Raw genomic sequence first — 18,220 nt, 5'->3', positions numbered from 1 at the left:
TGCTACCCAAACAAGTTTGATTTGGCCCCCTTGTGCGTATGCATTATGGTACAATCTATTTTTCTGCATACATGCTACTTTTCTGCAGTGAAAACTGTCAAGCAACTATAGGTGGCACTACCAGCTCTGCCTATAATTTATTTCAGTGATTTAATATACACACGCACTTTTTATATATAAAAACACATACATAATATATATGTTGAATATATAAAAAAATTCTATATAGACACACACACCATGGAGGTGTCTACCCAGGCCCTGGTCTTGACTTGCTGGGAATGTGGCCTGCATGTCCCTGCTGATGAAACCCAGGCAGAGGGAATCACCTGGTATGAGAGGTGTCTCCCTTAGGAAGCAGGTAAGAGAGCTGCAGGAGGAGATGCTTCATCTGCGTAGTATCCAGGAGCATGAGGACCTCATCAACAGGATGCATGTGTAAACATCTGGGACAGAGGATGTTACTGTCTACAGAGGACTACAGCGGCACCAGAGAAGAAAGGAGGAATGGCTGTTTTAAAGGGAGGAGACTATCCACTGTCTATTGTGGTGACGAACCAGTATGTTGTACTGGCAACAGGAAGTTGAGGAGCAGACCCCAGGGACTTAGGAGGAGCTACCTACCCCAAAGGTGGAAGGCTCACGGCCACTGCACCCAAGAGGAGGCGGCATAGGGTGCTGGTGGTCAGTGACTCTCTTCTGAGGGGCATCGAGGCATCCATCTGCTGACCTGACATGAGACCAGGGAGATGTGTTGCCTGCCCTGGGGCCCATGTCAGAGATGTTATGGAAAGGCTGCCAAGGCTCTCTGATCACTACCCTATGCTCCTCAGCCACATGGACACTAATGATCCTGTCAGGCAACCCTGAGCAGATCAGCAGTGACTACAAAGGTGAAGGGGTCAGGCACCAACTGAACTCTTGTCCATCCTCCCAGTTGAATCATAGAAGATTAGAGTTGGAAGAGACCTTGGGAGGTCATCTAGTCCAACCCCTGCTCAAAGCAGGACCAACCCCAACTAAATCATCCCAGCCAGGGCTTTGTCAAGCTGGGCCTTAAAAACCTCTAAGGATGGAGATTCCACCACCTCCCCAGGTAACCCATTCCAGTGCTTCATCACCCTCCTAGTGAAATAGTTTTTCCTAATATCCAACCTAGACCTCCCCCACTGCAACTTGAGACCATTGCTCCTTGTTCTGTCATCTGCAACCACTGAGAACAGCCAAGCTCCATCCTCTTTGGAACCCCCCTTCAGGTAGTTAAAGGCTGCTATCAAATCCCCCCTCTCTCTTCTCTTCTGCAGACTAAATAAGCCCAATTCCCTCAGCCTCTCCTCATAAGTCATGTGCCCCAGCCCCCTAATCATTTTAGTCGCCTTCCGCTGGACTCTCTCCAATTTGTCCACATCCTTTCTGTAGTGGGGGGCCCAAAACTGGACGCAGTACTCCAGATGTGGCCTCACCAGTGCCTATTAGAGGGGAATAATCACTTCCCTCGATCTGCTGGCAATGCTCCTACTAATGCAACCCAATATGCCGTTAGCCTTCTTGGCAACAAGGGCACACTGCTGACTCATATCCAGCTTCTCATCCTATCCCTACCCTCCAGCGTATCTACCCCTCCTCCCAGCTTAGTGTCATCCGCGAACTTGCTGAGGGTGCAATCTATCCCATCATCCAGATCATTAATAAAGACGTTGAACAAAACCGGCCCCTGGACAGACCCCTGGGGCACTCTGCTTGATATGGCTGCCAACTAGACATTAAGCTGTTGATCACTACCCGTTGAGCCCGACAATCTAGTCAGCTTTCTATCCACCTTAGTATCCAATCCATACTTTTTTAACTTGCTGGCAAGAATATTATGGGGAGACCATATCAAAAGCTTTGCTAAAGTCAAGATATATCACGTCCACTGCTTTCCCTATATCCACAGAGCCAGTTATCTCATCATAGAAGGCAATCAGGTTGGTCAGGCATAACTTTCCCTTGGTGAATCCATGTTGACTGTTCCTGATCACCTTCCTCTCCTCCAAGTGCTTCAAAATGGTTTCCTTGAGGACGTGCTCCATGATTTTTCCAGGGACTGAGGTGAGGCTAACCAGTCTGTAATTCCCCGGGTTCTCCTTCTTCCCTTTTTTAAAGATGGGCACTATATTTGCCTTTTTCCAATTGTCCGGGACCTCCCCCAATCACCAAGAGTTTTCAAAGATAATGGCAATAGCTCTGCAATCACATCAGCCAATTCACTCAGCACCCTCGGATGCATTAGATCTGGAGCCATGGACTAGTGCATGTCCAGCTTTTCTAAGTAGTCCTTAACCTGTTCTTTCACCACTGAGGGCTGCTCACCTCCTCCCCATACTGTGTTGCCCAGAACAGCAGTGTGGGAGCTGACCTTGTCTGTGAAGACAGAGGCAAAAAAAGCATTGAGTACTTCAGCTTTTTCCACCTCATCTGTCACTAGGTTACCTCCCCCATTCATTAAGGGTCCCACACTTTCCCTGACCTTTTTCTTGTTGCTAACAACCCTGTAGAAACCCTTCTTGTTACCCTTCACATCCCTTGCAAGCTGCAATACCAGTTGTGTTTTGGCTTTCTTGATTACATCCCTGCATGCTCAAGCAATATTTTTATACTCCTCTCTAGTCATCTGACCAAGTTTCCACTTCTTGTAAGCTTTCTTTTTGTGTTTAAGATAACCGAAGATTTCACTGTTAAGCCAAGCTGGTCGCCTGCCATATTTGCTATTCTTTCTGCACATCGGGATGGTTTGTTCCTGCACCCTCAATAAGGCTTCTTTAAAATACAACCAGCTTTCCTGGACTCCTTTCCCCCTCATATTAGCCTCCCAGGGGATCCTGCCCATCAGTTCCCTAAGGGAGTCAAAGTCCAGGGTCCGTATTTTGCTACTCTCCTTTCTTCCTTTTGTGAGGATCCTGAACTCAACTATCTCACGGTCACTGCTGCCCAGGTTGCCACCCACTTCTACTTCCCCTACCAATTCTTCTCTGTTTGTAAGCAGCAGGTCAAGAGGAGAACAGCTCCTGGTTGGTTCCTCCAGTAGTTGTACCAGGAAGTTGTCCCCAACACTCCAAAAACTTCCTGGATTGTCTGTGTACTGCTGTATTGCTCTCCCAGCAGATGTCAGGGTGATTGAAGTCCCCCATTAGATTCAGGGCCTGTGTTCTGGAAACTTCAGTTAATTGTCTGAAGAAAGCCTCATCTACCTCATCCTCCTGGTCCGGTGGTCTATAGCACATGCCCACCACGACATCATCCTTGTTGCTCTCGCTTCTAAACTTAACCCAAAGATTCTCAACAGGCTTTTCTCCAGTTTCTCCAGGCAAGGGCCTGACAGGGACATACACATGCTGGAGATGAATGCATGGCTGCGCAAATAGTGTCGATGGGAGGGCTTCAGCTTCCTCGACCATGGGATGCAGTTCCGGGAAGATGCTCTGCTGGGAAGAGATGGGGTCAACCTGACCAAGAAGAGGGAGAGCATCTTTGCCCACCAACTCACCAACCTAGTGAGAAGGGCTTTAAACTAGGTTCAAAGGGGGCAGGTGACAAAAGCCCATAGGTAAGTATAATAAAAGGCAAACTTAACAGAGGGTTGGAGGGGGAAATGTGGAAAATTACAATAGGGTCATGGGAGCAACAAGAGGTAAATCGGTGGGGAAATCTGCTCAACATTTTAAATGTCTATACACAAAGGCAAGAAGTATGAGGGAGAACTGGAAGTATTAGTCCATAAACTAAATTATGACTTAATTGGCATCAGGGTGGGATAAGTCTCATAACTGGAATACTGGTACAGAGGGGTATAGCTTATTCAGGAAGGATGGGAAGGATTAAAAAAAAGAGGAGGTGTTGCATTATACATCAAGAATTTATACGCTTGTTCTGAAGTCCAGAAGGAGGTGAGAGACAGTCCAGAAGGAGATGAGAGACAGACCAGCTGAAAGTCTCTGGGAAAGGATAAGAGGCAGGGGTGTATTACAGGTTACAGACCACCAAATCAGGAAGAGGAGATAAATGAGCCATATCTAGAACAAATAACAGAAATATCCAAAACATAAGACCTGGTAGTAATGGGGGACTTTAACTACCCAGACATCTGTTGGAAAAGTACTACAGCAAAACTCAAAATTTCCAATTAATTCTTGGAATATATTGGGGACAACTTTTTGTTCCATAATCTGGAGGAAATAACCAAGAGAACAGTCGTTTTAGACTTGATTCTCACCAACAGGGAGGAATTAGTTGTGAATCTAGAGGTGGAAGGGAACCGCAAAAGGGGAGTACAAAGTCAGGAAGGCTAAGGCAAAAAACAAGTTATACCTAGCAAGGCACAATGAAAGGCAATAAGAACTGGTTCTTGAAATACATTAGGAGCATGAAAAAGATGAAGGAAAGTGTAGCTCCTCTACTTAGCAGGAAAAGAGGGCTAACCATGACATCAAGAAGGCTAAGTGTTTAATGCCTATTTTGCTTCAGTCTTCACTAAAAAGGCCAATAGTGACCAGACTGTCAACACAATTAATGACAACAACACAGGGGAAGAAACACAAGCCAAAATAGAGAAAGCACAGGTTAAAAAATATTTAGGTAAATTGAATATATTCAAGTTGGTGTGGTCTGATGAAATTCATCCTAGGGTACATAAGGAACTAGCTGAAGCAATCTCAGAAAATTTGCAATTATCTTAGAGGACTCATAGAGGACAGGTGATGTCCCAGATAACTTGATGAGGGCAAACATAACATCGATCTTTAAAAGGGGGAACAAAGAGGACCCCAGAAATTATAGACCAGTCAGCTTAGCTTCTATATCTAGAAAGATACTGGAACAAAATTATTAAACTATCAATTTCTAAGAACCTACAGGATAATAGGATTAATAGCCAGCATGGATTTGTCAAGAAGAAATCATGCCAAACCAATCTAACTTCCTTCTTTGACTGGATTACTGGCCTAGTGGATAGGGTGGAAGTAGTAGATGTGCTATATCTTGATTTTAGTAAGGCTTTTGACATCGTCCCACATGACATTCTCATAAGCATATTAAGGAAATGTGGTCTAGATGAAATTATTATAAAATGGGTGCACTTCTGGACGAAAGACCATCCTGAAAGAGTAATTATCAATGGTTTGATGTCAAACTGGGAGGGTGTATCTAGTGGGGTACTGCAGGGGTCAGGCCTGGTTCTAGTACTATTCAATATTCTCATTAATGACTCAGATAGTGGTGTGAAGAGTATGCTTATAAAATTTGCAAATGCTACCAAGGTCAGAGAGATCCCAAGCACTCTGAAGGACAGGATTAGAATTAAAAATGACCTTGACAAATTGGAGAGTTGGTCTGAATTCAACACGATGAAATTCAATAAAAGGTAAGTGTAAAATACTTCGGTTAGGAAGGAAAAATCAAATGCACAACTACAAAATGGGGAATAACTGGGTAGGTGGTAGTACTGCTGAAAAGGATCTGTGGGTTAAAGTGGATCACAAATGGAATATGAGTCAACAGTGTGATGCAGTTGAGAAAAAGGCTAATATTATTCTGAGGTGTATGGATGGGTGATGGGATGGATCATTTGATGATTACCTGTTCTGTTCATTCCCTCTGGGGCACCTAGCATTGGCCACTGTCGGAAGACAGGATACTGGGCTAGATGGACCTTTGATCTGACCCGGTATGGCCATTCTTATGTTAATTCTAGGCACCACACTTTAGGAAAGATGTGGACAAATTGAAGAAAGTCTCTTGTGGAGACTCTATTTTTGTTCTTTTTTGTGTTGTTGTTTCCTTTAACTTAAGTAATAGTCCTTCCTCCTGAAATACTCCAAGATGGTGGAGAGGAGAAAAAGAGGGTATGGTAAAAGGGCAGAACCAGAGGAAGGTGGTAAGGAAGGAAGGAAAGAACAATTGAAAAGGGAGAGGAGGATGAAGGAATAATTAGGGAGAGGAAAGGTGTATGGTACAGGACACGATACAAAGTGACAGGAAGAGGGAAGTAATGAAAGGGCACGAAGGATCACAAGAGGAAGAGGAGAAAATATGGAAAAATGATGTTGCATATTTCAGGAGTGAATTTCCTGTATTACAGTACCTCTACTAAGTGATTGAGAAGAACATGCAGCGGAGAAGAAATACAGCAGGTCACTGCACTCAGGTATTTATACTACATTTGCACTAGTAGATGAGGTCAGACTCTTCTGTCTAATTAGATTTGTGGGTTGGGCCAGAAATTTTTTCTTTACATGGTTATTTTAAAGATTCTTTGTCAGATCTTTTTTAAGACTTCATGGGAATAAATATATGTATAATGTAAATATAATGTAACATATTAGAATGGCCATTGAACAAAGCACTTTTCATTTGCCAGTGTGGGTCCAATCCTGAAGTCCACACTCCATCAATCCTTTCATTGGTTTCAATGAAAGTTTTGACTGAGAAAAGATTGCCAGATGGTGCCCCAGAAATAAAATTTTTTATTCAGGTGACAATAACTACGCAGCACATCTAGTGAATGTTGCACAAGAAATCTTACCTGCTGTGGCTCAACTTCCATTTCTGCCAAGGCTGATTGGAAAAACATTTTTGCCGGCTTTCCCACCACCTCGGCTTGAACATCACAAGCATACTAAGAAAAAGGACAGAAATAATATTGTATAGATTAGAAAAGGATTTGTTCAACTTCACATTCTCTGTAGATTGTATGAAAGAGTATGTGATTACTGATGGATTCCTTTCAATAACATATGGATTAGTAGATGAAGGTAACTAACAGAGGATTTGGATAATAGGAGTGTTGATTGTTCTCAGTTAGGGGCAAAAGCCCTCTTGAAATGTCTAGAATTAAGAATTGGGCACATTTTCCAACATGAAAGTAGTCTTCTAATTCTAATCTTGCTCACACTGGAGTCACAAAAATTCATTTTTACAGCAATGATGTGCTTTGCTGACAAACTTGTGTTCAGGAATTGTGGGTGAATTTCAAGGATATGGAGGTTTTGTGAACCATATAGCCCATTTTTAAGGTTAAAAGCCTTATTTAGCTGTAGTTACATACCCATGTTGTAATAAATAAGGCATTCCTAGCTAACAGGAAGCCTGCACTGTTTATTATGGGCAGGCTACCCTCCCCGAAAGCTACATTGGCAAAAATGAGTTCACTGCATTCACATGGTATATACATATGCTCTTTATTTTTCCATTAGAATGCTCCCCATCCCTCCCACTTTGCTCCTTTCTCCGTAGTTGCTCTGAATTTATTTTTAATCCCTCTCTGAGCCTCAGGGCAGGTCTACACTACAAACTTGCATCAGTGCAGCTGTGCCGCTGTAGCACTTCTGGTGAAGATGCTCTAAACCAACAGAAGAGAGCTCTCCTGTCAGCTTAATAATTTCATCTCAGCGAGAGGCAATAGCTATATTGGTGGGAGAGCAGCGCTGTCTACATAGGGAGTTAAGGTCGGTATAACTATGTCACATATAATTGTGGGGGACGGATAGCTCAGTGGTTTGAGGATTGGCCTACTAAACCCAGGGTTGTGAGTTCAATCCTTAAGGGGGCCACTTAGAGATCTCGGACAAAAATCAGTACTTGGTCCTCCTAGTGAAGGCAGGGGGCTGGACTCAATGACCTTTCAGGGTCCCTTTCAGCTCTATGAGATAGGTATATCTCCATATATGACTAAGGGGTGTGGATATTTTCATATAGGGGCACCAATCCTGGTTGGGATATCTAGCCTCTGTAACAGTAATTCTCTCTGCCCCATTCTTCACTGCATTTTTTCATTGTATTTTTCCTCTCTGACTCCTTTTTCCACTGTCTCTCCTTCCCATACAGGAGCCCAATAATATTAAAGTTCAAGCTGAAACTTCAGAATACATAATATAAGGATGGTGTCAGAGCCAAGCAGAATGAGTTCACCCATTCACATGCGCAGCAATGCAGTTAATTTATAGTCATTTCCTCTCCCAAATTGAGCAAAAAGAATTACAGAAGATAGAAATATGTGCTATCAGTTACTTTGAGCAAGGTGCACAGAGCAGGTAAACATAATGCAAGCTATAAAATACCTCTAATGCCTTCATATACACTCCAACATCAAGTTTCAGACCATCGGTTTCTTTATAATAGCGCCTGGAAATTGAAGTGATAAAGATGTTGGCAATTGAACATAAAAAACTATATTCTATTAATTCTGTGCCTATACGAATGTGTGTATGGCTGGAAGTAGAAGATAAGTAATTAGGAATTCTGGAGCCTTAATTTACATTGAATTGTACTACGCAGTGTGTCCGCTACTCAATGTGGTGCACTGCTAACGGGGAGACCTAACCAGATCCCAAGATCAAATTCAGACCTGCACATGTCACACAATTCCACTGACTCCAATGAAGTTCAACCATCCTATGCCAGGGTTGAATTTGGCCCCGTGCTTCTACTTAAAGTGGTTACCACTGCTGTATATTAGTGTTTCTGACAAGGATGACAGCTGCGTTACTACTCCCTAATTGCTAATCGCTAACCCATTGTTCTCACATGAAGAAAACAGGGACATTAGTTCTGGGGTAACCTGGCCAAGGGGGCTCTTGGTTCAAAATAACACAACCAGTTTAAGAGCACCTCTCTTTTCTTGACTTGTTTTTCTTAGAACTTAATCTCTTTATGGACAGATGAACTGCCAATTATTAGCATTGAATTCAATGGAGTTGCAACTGCTTATATCAGGTCCAACAGAATTCTCTGGTTCTATCTGGCTCCCAATGAAATCAATCAGTTTTGCCATTAACTTTGGCAAGTGCTGCACAGTATTGGGACTATACTGTACAAGGCACAGGATATACCACTTACACACAAACAATACATGGAGAAAGATTGCATAATATATTAATGACTAAATTTTTTCATGTATCTGTTAACAAATCTTAAAACATTAGTTTGTTGTTATTATTCATATTGTGGTAGCAGGCAATGGCCTCAAACAGATTCAGAGCCCGATAGTGGTAGTCACGGTACAAACACATACACTTTTTCCATGTGTTTCCTGCAAAGTTTAAATGAATATTGCAGGGAGATGCTAGTGGGGAATCTTGCTGATTCACTGCAGCAGGTGTAGTCTGTTAACTCCACCCTAGATAGAAGGGAAGTGTGTGTGGATTTTTCTCTTGAGTGGTCCTGTGAACAAAGGTTTGAAGCTGAGAAGTTCTAAGACGGAAGTCGAGAAGCAATCTGGAGAGAAGGCTTACACTGGCATTTATGGCCAAGGTCTTCAAAGTTGTTTTGGGTGCCCAACTTGAAATGTTTTAAAGGGACCTAATTTTCAAAAATTGCACAGCACCTATCCTCTGAATCAGCTGCCTCAAGCTGAGCACCCAAAATCACTAGTGGCTCTGAAAATCTTGGTGCCTGCCTAAGTGTTATACTGAGCTATCTTTAATAAAGCCATGCCCACACACACACACACACACACACACACACACACACAACCTTCCACTGTGCGTGTTGACTGTGTTTTGGGACAGGGGAAGCACCATCTGTTCCAGCACCTAGGACATAATACTTTGGGCTACATTTGGCAACCTGTTTTATTCAGGCTGGAGAAGTCCTACTGGGGAGGTGAAGCTTTTCAAAAAGCTGATTTAGTCATAGTTCTTTTTGAGTTTTTAAAGAGCAGGTTATTAATGCTAAACCAAAATAGAGATAAATACCAGTGGCCCTGAAGGAGCTATTCTTGTCTGTTGTGCAACATAGATTTTTTTTTTTTAAATGTTCATTCTTGGCCCCAAAAGCTGTAGTGACAACTTCTTATCTCAAAGGCTCAATAGACCATAATGGAAATGGAAAAATTTTCTTAGTTTGTGGATTATTGACCTGTTGGAGTACAGCTTCATGGCTGCCCAGGAGCAGCTAAATCCATTGTGTTGATACCCCTTGACACATTTTCTCTGTGGATTCTTCAATATGGGTGAAAAGTCCCTACAACTTTTCACTTAGAAGAATAACCAGAAAGATAAAGAAAAAGATTGAGAACTAGCAATGTCATCACTTTTGTACATCAAATAACCAGCTGATTGCAAATAACACTGTCCTTCCAAATATAAAACGGAATCACCCTATGTTATAGATCTGCAACATGAAAGTGATAAAGCCTTTGAATCCCATGTGTATTTATTTATTTGTGTTGCCTTAAATTAAAAACAGGCTGACCAATTTTTTTATTAAAAAGATTCTTTTTAAAAAATATCCTATATTCAAATTTTGTGAGCTCAAATTTCATCTGGAGCCTATTTTTTATGACCAAGCACATGGACACTGCAGACAGGGATGCTATAGAAATTGCTGAGCTAGATAGCCTGCTAGATGGGTTTCCAGACCCTGAAAACAGAGGTTGTATGAGAGACAGTGGCACAAATGATGTCAAGAATAGGGTCAGCGATCTAAAGTGCCACGTAAAAAGCATCAACAAACTGCCCTTACTATTCACGTATGGAATATTAGAGTAATTAAAAAAAAACAGAACACCTTGAAGCAACTCGACTGATTTCTTCTAAAGTTTTAGTTCATTCTCTAGAAAGCAAGAGTGTCAGAGTCACTGAAGCAGAATGCCCTCTTCCTGAAAATGGAGTGATTTACATTTAGCATCTGTTTTGGACTGAGAGTGGGAATTGGCTTTGTAATTTCTTCTGTCATGCCACTGTCAGAAAATTAAGCTGTTTACGCTAGACTATAGAAGGTTAATGGCTGTTCTAGCAAAGGTCAAGTGGCCATTTTAAAGAGAGGCTGTGCTGAATAATCGAAAATGGCAGGATAAAGCATAAAATCTTATCTGACTGCTCATCGTACATCTTTTTCAGTCATATAGGGACCTGTCTGCAGCCTGAGCAGGAAAACTTTAAAGATCAGTGCTAATACGAATTACCATTGTAATAAGAAAATATAAATGTACTAAATAATCTTAAAAGCTTTGGGGTAACTTGACCATGCTTAGGGCAAAATTAAACACTGTTATTTGCTTTGTCTTGGTATAAATGCTGGCAGCTCATACTTAGTCACGATGGCATGCAATTTGCCTGTCCTGTAAAAAAGAAAAATTAAATCACGTGCAATGTAAAAACAAGTAAAGGCTTTTAAAAATAACTTGTGAGCTAATTCTTTTTTAAGTGTGGTCATTTGATTTGTTTTCTTGGATCATGAAGTGCATTTTGGATTTTTCCCCCCTACTTTGCAGGGTCTGGAACTTTGTTATTTTCAAGATAAAGTTATATGTAGTTCATGTTCAAATTTTGACAGCATTAAATATAGCAGCTTTTAAAAAGCAGGAAAGCCAAAATACAATTTCATGATCTTTTTCGTGACAATTAAATCACAATGTAACATTTATCTCCTCTTCTGGGACAGTTCTCCATCCCATTAAAACCAATAGCAAAACTGCCACTGATTTCATTCAGAGCAGGTCTGGGCTCTATCCTCAGCTTGTGTAAACTGTAATAGGCCTGAGGCTCTCCCACTGTTACTATATTGGTTGAATTATCTTAACACTGAATGTTGCCACCTAGTTCTCTTTCAATTTTAAGCACACAGACAGTGAGTGTGATTTCTGTATCATGCGGGTGTAAACTGGGAGTAACTTCATCAATAGAGTTACACAGGTGCATAACACGTGTAAGATTAGCATAAGAATTGGAATCAATCACATAATTTATAGCAGGGTGCTCAAACTGCTCAGAACCCAAGGGTGCACTGGTAATTTGCAGTGTGCAGATTACTAATCTCTTTGGATACCAATTGAGTCAGATTTTACAGCCATTCTGTTAGAGAAGTGTTTTCTCCCCCATGCCTTACAGTCTTCAGCTTAGCTTCCAGTTAACTAACTTTTAAACACACTGTTTTCTTTGCAGGAATGTGCCACTGGCAGGGCCGTCCCTGGGGGGGTGCAGAGCCCGGGGTGGAAGTGACGGATTCGTCTCTTCCGGGACTGACCATGCCAGCCAATCACACCAGCCCGCGGGGTCCCTCAAAGCGCAGGGCCCAGAGCGGTCACCCCAATTCGTCCTACCCAAGGGACAGCTCTGGCCACTGGACTTTTCATCTCCATCACTTGATTCAGAATATATGTCCACCTTTATATAGCTTTTGCAACATTAATGTATGTCTGTTTGTGTCCCACATTTGCATAGGCCCTGAAACTGTCCCACACTCTGAAGGAGTGCATATATATAAAATCTTTGTTTGTGAATCAGTATCAGTCATAACACCAGGACAGTACTAAAAATAGCACCTGTTAGTTGAATGTTACTACTTGACCAAGCCGAAGAGGACAAGAGGCGCAGGAGGAAGGAGAGACTGTTCTCCAGTCATGGTCAACAGCCTCCTGCTGAGCCTGAAAACATCTGCCCTCATTGTAATAGAACTTGTGGTTCAAGGATTGGCCTTGTTAGCCACCTGAGGACCCATAACTCCCATAGAAGATGATCATACTTGGTAACGAGTGATCGCCCATCATCATCACTACTTGGCCAACAAAAGGCCTATCAACCCACATGACAAAATGAGGTATCATCATCAAGATTTTTAAGCCCTAATTTTGCTGACACTATTTTGCACATTCTGGCAATCTCAGGAGAGAAGCCAAGGATTAAAGGGATATGAAGACTAAACTAACCTCTTATTCCTAGAATTGGTCCCTCAAGGACACTTCCCATGCTTAACCTGTCCTGCGCCCCCTGTGCTGTTGATTCTATACCCATCACAAGCACACTGCTGAGTCAGAAACAATTTTTTGAATTATCTTGGTAATAGTCTTTAATTATACTTATATTGCTATACTGCTGTTCATTGTTTAGGTGCCATACATCACTTCCTACGTAAAAGGCAAGACTCATCATGATTCCTTCCAAGTGTTCTCTTAGACTCTAAGATCTTTAGTTCCCTTTGTGGAGTCCATGTTGATCTTTCTTACTCTGTTACAGCACAGCAACTTAAACCCATGCTAAACTTTAAATATGGGCTTCAGTGATTAGCTGGAACTGGGCCTCTGAGAATAGCTCCTTCAGTATAAGCTGAAAGCTGTGCTTATAACAAACACTTGCCATGCTGTGGAACCTGTGCCATACCAATGAGCCTCCTTTACACCAAGAGCATTACTGAAGAGTCAATCTATAATAATAGGCAAATATTATTTAGCCTCCAACCTCTAACAGCCAATGACTTTCAAGCTACTGTACTGAAACCAACTTCTCATTTACATGGTTCTCATAGCACATGGTGGAGCCCCAGCATCGAAGCCATTCTTTAGGAATGCTGCATCTCTAGTTAGTTTTCACAGATATCATTTGAAAGTAGAACTTGGCCTGTGATGGGCAACTTATTTCACACAGACAACTGAACAGCAATTAGCCTAACATAGCATCAACTCACTACTGATCTGGGCAGGATTTGAACCTGGAAGTGAAAAGTTGGCTCGCTGTTCACTCAGACATAAGGAACCTTGTTACCAGCCTTCTGAGCTATCTGATCCTCCCCAATATTAGTCTGTAATGGCTTCATATGTATGAGGAGCTTACGGACCGCCTTATCATTGATGCCAGGAAGGCCCAGCTCTCACGGTGGGTCAAAAGGCATGGCTTGCAGCAAAACACCTCTGTTCAAACAGGCCATCCCACAAGCTAGACCAGGGGTTCTCAAACTTCATTGCACCGCGACCCCCTTCTGACAACAAAAATTACTGCACGACCCCAGGAGGGGGGACCAAAGCCTGAGCCCGCCCAAGCCCCAATGCCCTGGGTAGGGGGTCCAAAGCCCAAGCCCCACTGCTCTGGGCAGGGGGGCCAAAGCTGAAGCTCAAGGCTTCAGCCCCAGGTAGGGTGCCTGCAACCTGAGCCCTGCCACCCAGGGCTGAAGCCCTTGGGCTTTGGCTTCAGCCCTGGGCAGTGGGGCTCGGGCTTCAGCCCCGGACCCCAGCAAGTCTAAGCCAGCCTTTGGGGTCCTGACCCACAGTTTGAGTACCACTGAGCTAGACAACCAATTCCTCAGACTCTTCCATATCTGTCAGCAAATCAACCCCTTCACTTTCAAATTACAGCTCCCTCAATACCTTAAGGTACATCCTGTTTTCGATATATCCCTCCTGAAGCCTTACAGAGGGGACCTCTTTTGCAATCGCTCCCAGCAGCTGCCCCTGCCAGACCTGGTCCAAGGGCATGAGGAACATATAGTCCACGCTATCCTTGACTCTCTACTGCACAGGGGGAGACTGGTATTACCTAATCAATTGGGAGGGCTATGGTCCTGAAGAACGCTCCTTGGAACTTGCTGCCCATGGCCTTGCCCCTGACCTGGTAAAAAAGTTTCATCAAGACCATCTGGATAAACCGGACCTGTCGCCCCAAAGAAGGGGATTAATGTACAGGTCCATGGACTAGAACCTGGGTCTGTAGAGCCTCGGATAGCAGATGTTCCCACTGTGCCACCAGGGAGTATGATGTAGAGTAGGTGCCACAGGAAATACTACCCAAGGGAGCCAAAGTGACGGTACCCTGTGGCCCTCTGATTGGCCAAGTGCCATATTTAACCCTAGGGATTGCCCCAAGCAGTTGCCTGGGCAACCACATAGATTTTGGCCTGCTGCAACTGCAGACTTTCCCTTGTCTCCTGATCTCTGGTCTCCAATCCCAGCCTGACTCTGATCCTTGCCTCCTGACTCCAGCCTGGTACTATGTCTAACCTCCAGTCTCTGATCCTGACTCTTGCTTACTGAACTTGGCTCTTGCGATTCCTCCAACTTCTGCTCAACAACTACCATCCCTGACGTGCAGCCCCAGTCCAGCTGTCACCTCTAGGCCAGACCATCTATGCCCTGGTCCCATACACATGTGAATTGTGTGGCTACATCCCCCAGTTGGCTTTGAAAAATCTCAGTCACTGAGTCAGCAGAAGAGAGCAATGGGATTCATGAGGTCTGGCGACAGGTATGTACAAACAGACTGGGAACGCTAGCAAAATATACAGCCCGAGGTGCACTAACTAACAGTGCTTAACTCACCCTCTTCCCAGAGATATGAGAATAGGATTCTCCAGTCCAATCAGAACTCTGAAAGCTTCATTGAGATTTTTGTAGGAGAAATTGTCTGCTGCATCTCCAATTACCACACAGTTTGGGTTTGCTTTATCAAGCTGATCAAATTCGGGGACCAGATCTAAAGAGGAAAAAAAACAAAAAAAAAAACACAAATCCCACATCTTGTAAGAAACAATTGGAATTGCTGGTTTTCTTCTAGTGTTGTCTTTCTCCTCCATTCATTGCCTGACAGGCAAAACTATGAATGCCAGGTTAATATCTACATGTCAGCCCCCTTTTAGTTTCGAGTAGCAGTGGATTCTGGACCACATGCACCTTCCCTCCACAACATGGCATGGGAAGGAAGGGGAGCAAAAGGAGACATGGGGAGAAGGTTAGCAAAATATCATACTGTATTTCTTGACTATGATACAATAAGGGAACCCAGAGAAAACAGCAATATTATCAAGAGGTTCAAGGCAAAAAAACCAGCCTTCCTGTACCTCAACAGTGGTTTCCCATCTGCAAGGTCTCAGTTTCTGGGCTCCAATTATGTATTTATTTCTAGAACTAAAGTACTGTAGATCCCCAAAATGTAACAAAATACAGGCATTTTGGTTTTTTGAGAAAGGGATGCATGAATATGAGATGGCAGGCACGCACCTGTTGTTTAGAATGACTCGGACACAGAGCTGAAGATCAGCGTTTTAGTTATATTTTGAAAAGGAGTTTGGATTGATAACAAAACACAGCACATCTCTGCATTCCCAAAAATGACACCTTCCAAATGTCAAGATAAACTGACCTAACAGCCTAATAACCTTACTGGTGTCCTTTTCCCTTCTCTGAGATTTCCACTTCATCCTGTAATTTCCCTGAGGATATTTCCATGTCTTCCCTTTCTTAAATACCACTTACCATCTGCCTTGAGGACTCTGGACCTCATCCAAAGCCCATGATGTCAACGGAAATACTCTCATTGGCTTCACTAGGCTTTGAATCAAACCCTATGTCTTACTGAGAAAGACTAGAGAGGTTCAGTTTCCCTAGGAACCTGTTTATAACTCTCCTTAATTGACTAGAAGGTTGCTATTGAATGAAATGAGATGTTCTTTGTCCCATCAGACCCCTCCTTCTCCACAATCTAGGATGTGGGGTTGGAAATCAAAGCTAGATCTCCCACAACAGGCCCCGAGAGTATCCTTTTCGGAGACCATGAGAATATGGTAACCCATTGTCCTCTTTCTAAGGGAAGGCAGCATGATTGCATGGTTAGAGCACATAAGAACAAAAGAATGGCCATAATGGATCAGACCAAAGGTCCATCCAGCCCAGTATCCTGTCTACCGACAGTGGCCAATGCCTGGTGCCCCAGAGGGAGTGAACCTAACAGGTAATGATCAAGTGATCTCTCTCCTGCCATCCATCTCCACCCTCTGACAAACAGAGGGTAAGGACACCATTCCTTACCCATCCTGGCTAACAGCCATTAATGGACTTAAATTCATGGAGGTTATCTAGTTCTCTTTTAAACCCTGTTATAGTCCTAGCCTTCACAACCTCCTCAGGCAAGGAGTTCCACAGGTTGACTGTGTGCTGTGTGAAGAAGAACCTCCTTTTATTTGTTTTAAACCTGCTGCCCATTAATTTCATTTGGTGGCCCCTAGTTCTTATATTATGGGAACAAGTAAATACATTTTCCTTATTCACTTTCTCCACACCACTCATGATTTTATATACCTCTATCATATCCCCCCTTAGTCTCTTCTTTCCCAAGCTGAAAAGTCCTAGCCTCTTTAATCTCTCCTCATATGGGACCTATTCCAAACCCCTAATCATTTTAGTTGCCCTTCTCTGAAACTTTTCTAATGCCAGTATACCTTTTTTGAGATGAGGAGACCACATCTGTATGCAGTATTCAAGATGTGGGCGTACTATGGATTTATATAAGGGCAATAAGATATTCTCTGTCTTATTTTCTATCCCTTTTTTAATAATTCCTAACATCCTGTTTGCTTTTTTGACTGCCGCTGCACACTGCGTGGACGTCTTCAGAAAACTATCCACGATGACTCCAAGATCTCTTTCCTGATTAGTTGTAGCTAAATTAGCCCCCATCATATTGTATGTATAGTTGGGGTTATTTTTTTCCAATGTGCATTTCTTTACATTTATCCACATTAAATTTCATTTGCCATTTTGTTGCCCAATCACTTAGTTTTGTGAGATCTTTTTGAAGTTCTTCACAGTCTGCTTTGGTCTTAATGATCTTGAGCAGTTTAATATCGTCTGCAAACTTTGCCACCCCGCTGTTTACCCCTTTCTCCAGATCATTTATGAATAAGTTGAATAGGGTTGGTCCTAGGACTGACCCTTGGGGAACACCACTAGTTATCTCTCTCCATTCTGAAAATTTACCATTTATTCCTACCCTTTGTTCCCTGTCTTTTAACCAGTTCTCAATCCATGAAAGGATCTTCCCTCTTATCCCATGACAACTTAATTTACGTAAGAGCCTTTGGTGAGGGACCTTGTCAAAGGCTTTCTGGAAATCCAAGTACACTATGTCCACTGGATCCCCCTTGTCCACATGTTTGTTGACCCCTTCAAAGAACTCTAATAGATTAGTAAGACATGATTTCCCTTTACAGAAACCATGTTGACTTTTGCCCAACAATTTATATTCTTCTATGTGTCTGACAATTTTATTCTTTACTATTGTTTCAACTAATTTGCCCGGTACTGACGTTAGACTTCCCGGTCTGTAATTGCCGGGATCACCTCTAGAGTCCTTTTTAAATATTGGTGTTACATTAGCTATCTTCCGGTCATTGGGTACAGAAGTTGATTTAAAGGACAGGTTACAAACCATAGTTAATAGTTCTGCAATTTCACATTTGAGTTCTTTCAGATCTCTTGGGTGAATGCCATCTGGTCCCGGTGACTTGCTACTGTTAAGTTTATCAATTAATTCCAAAACCTCCTCTAGTGACACTTCAATCTGTGACAGTTCCTCAGATTTGTCAACTACAAAGGACGGTTCAGGTTTGGGAATCTCCCTAACATCCTCAGCTGTGAAGACTGAAGCAAAGAATTCATTTAGTTTCTCCGCAATGACTTTATCATCTTTAAGTGCTCCTTTTG

General features: G+C 42.8%; 1 protein-coding gene across 1 annotated transcript in view; it reads right to left on the bottom strand.

Annotated features, from left to right (window-relative positions):
* LHPP (phospholysine phosphohistidine inorganic pyrophosphate phosphatase) overlaps positions 1–18,220 on the bottom strand; it is a 185,606-nt gene that overhangs the window by 126,945 nt on the left and 40,441 nt on the right. Inside the window, exons 3-5 of the mRNA XM_065408024.1 lie at positions 15,062–15,215; positions 8,094–8,157; positions 6,560–6,652 (exon numbers count right to left, since the gene is read on the bottom strand). Coding sequence (XP_065264096.1) covers positions 6,560–6,652; positions 8,094–8,157; positions 15,062–15,215 — 311 coding nt within the window. The remainder of the gene's footprint in view (positions 1–6,559; positions 6,653–8,093; positions 8,158–15,061; positions 15,216–18,220) is intronic.

Source organism: Emys orbicularis, chromosome 7, assembly GCF_028017835.1.
Source record: "Emys orbicularis isolate rEmyOrb1 chromosome 7, rEmyOrb1.hap1, whole genome shotgun sequence".
Lineage (NCBI taxonomy): Eukaryota > Metazoa > Chordata > Testudines > Emydidae > Emys > Emys orbicularis.
The sequence above is the reverse complement of the archived record's forward strand: the minus strand, read 5'-3'. Positions and strand labels throughout refer to the sequence as shown.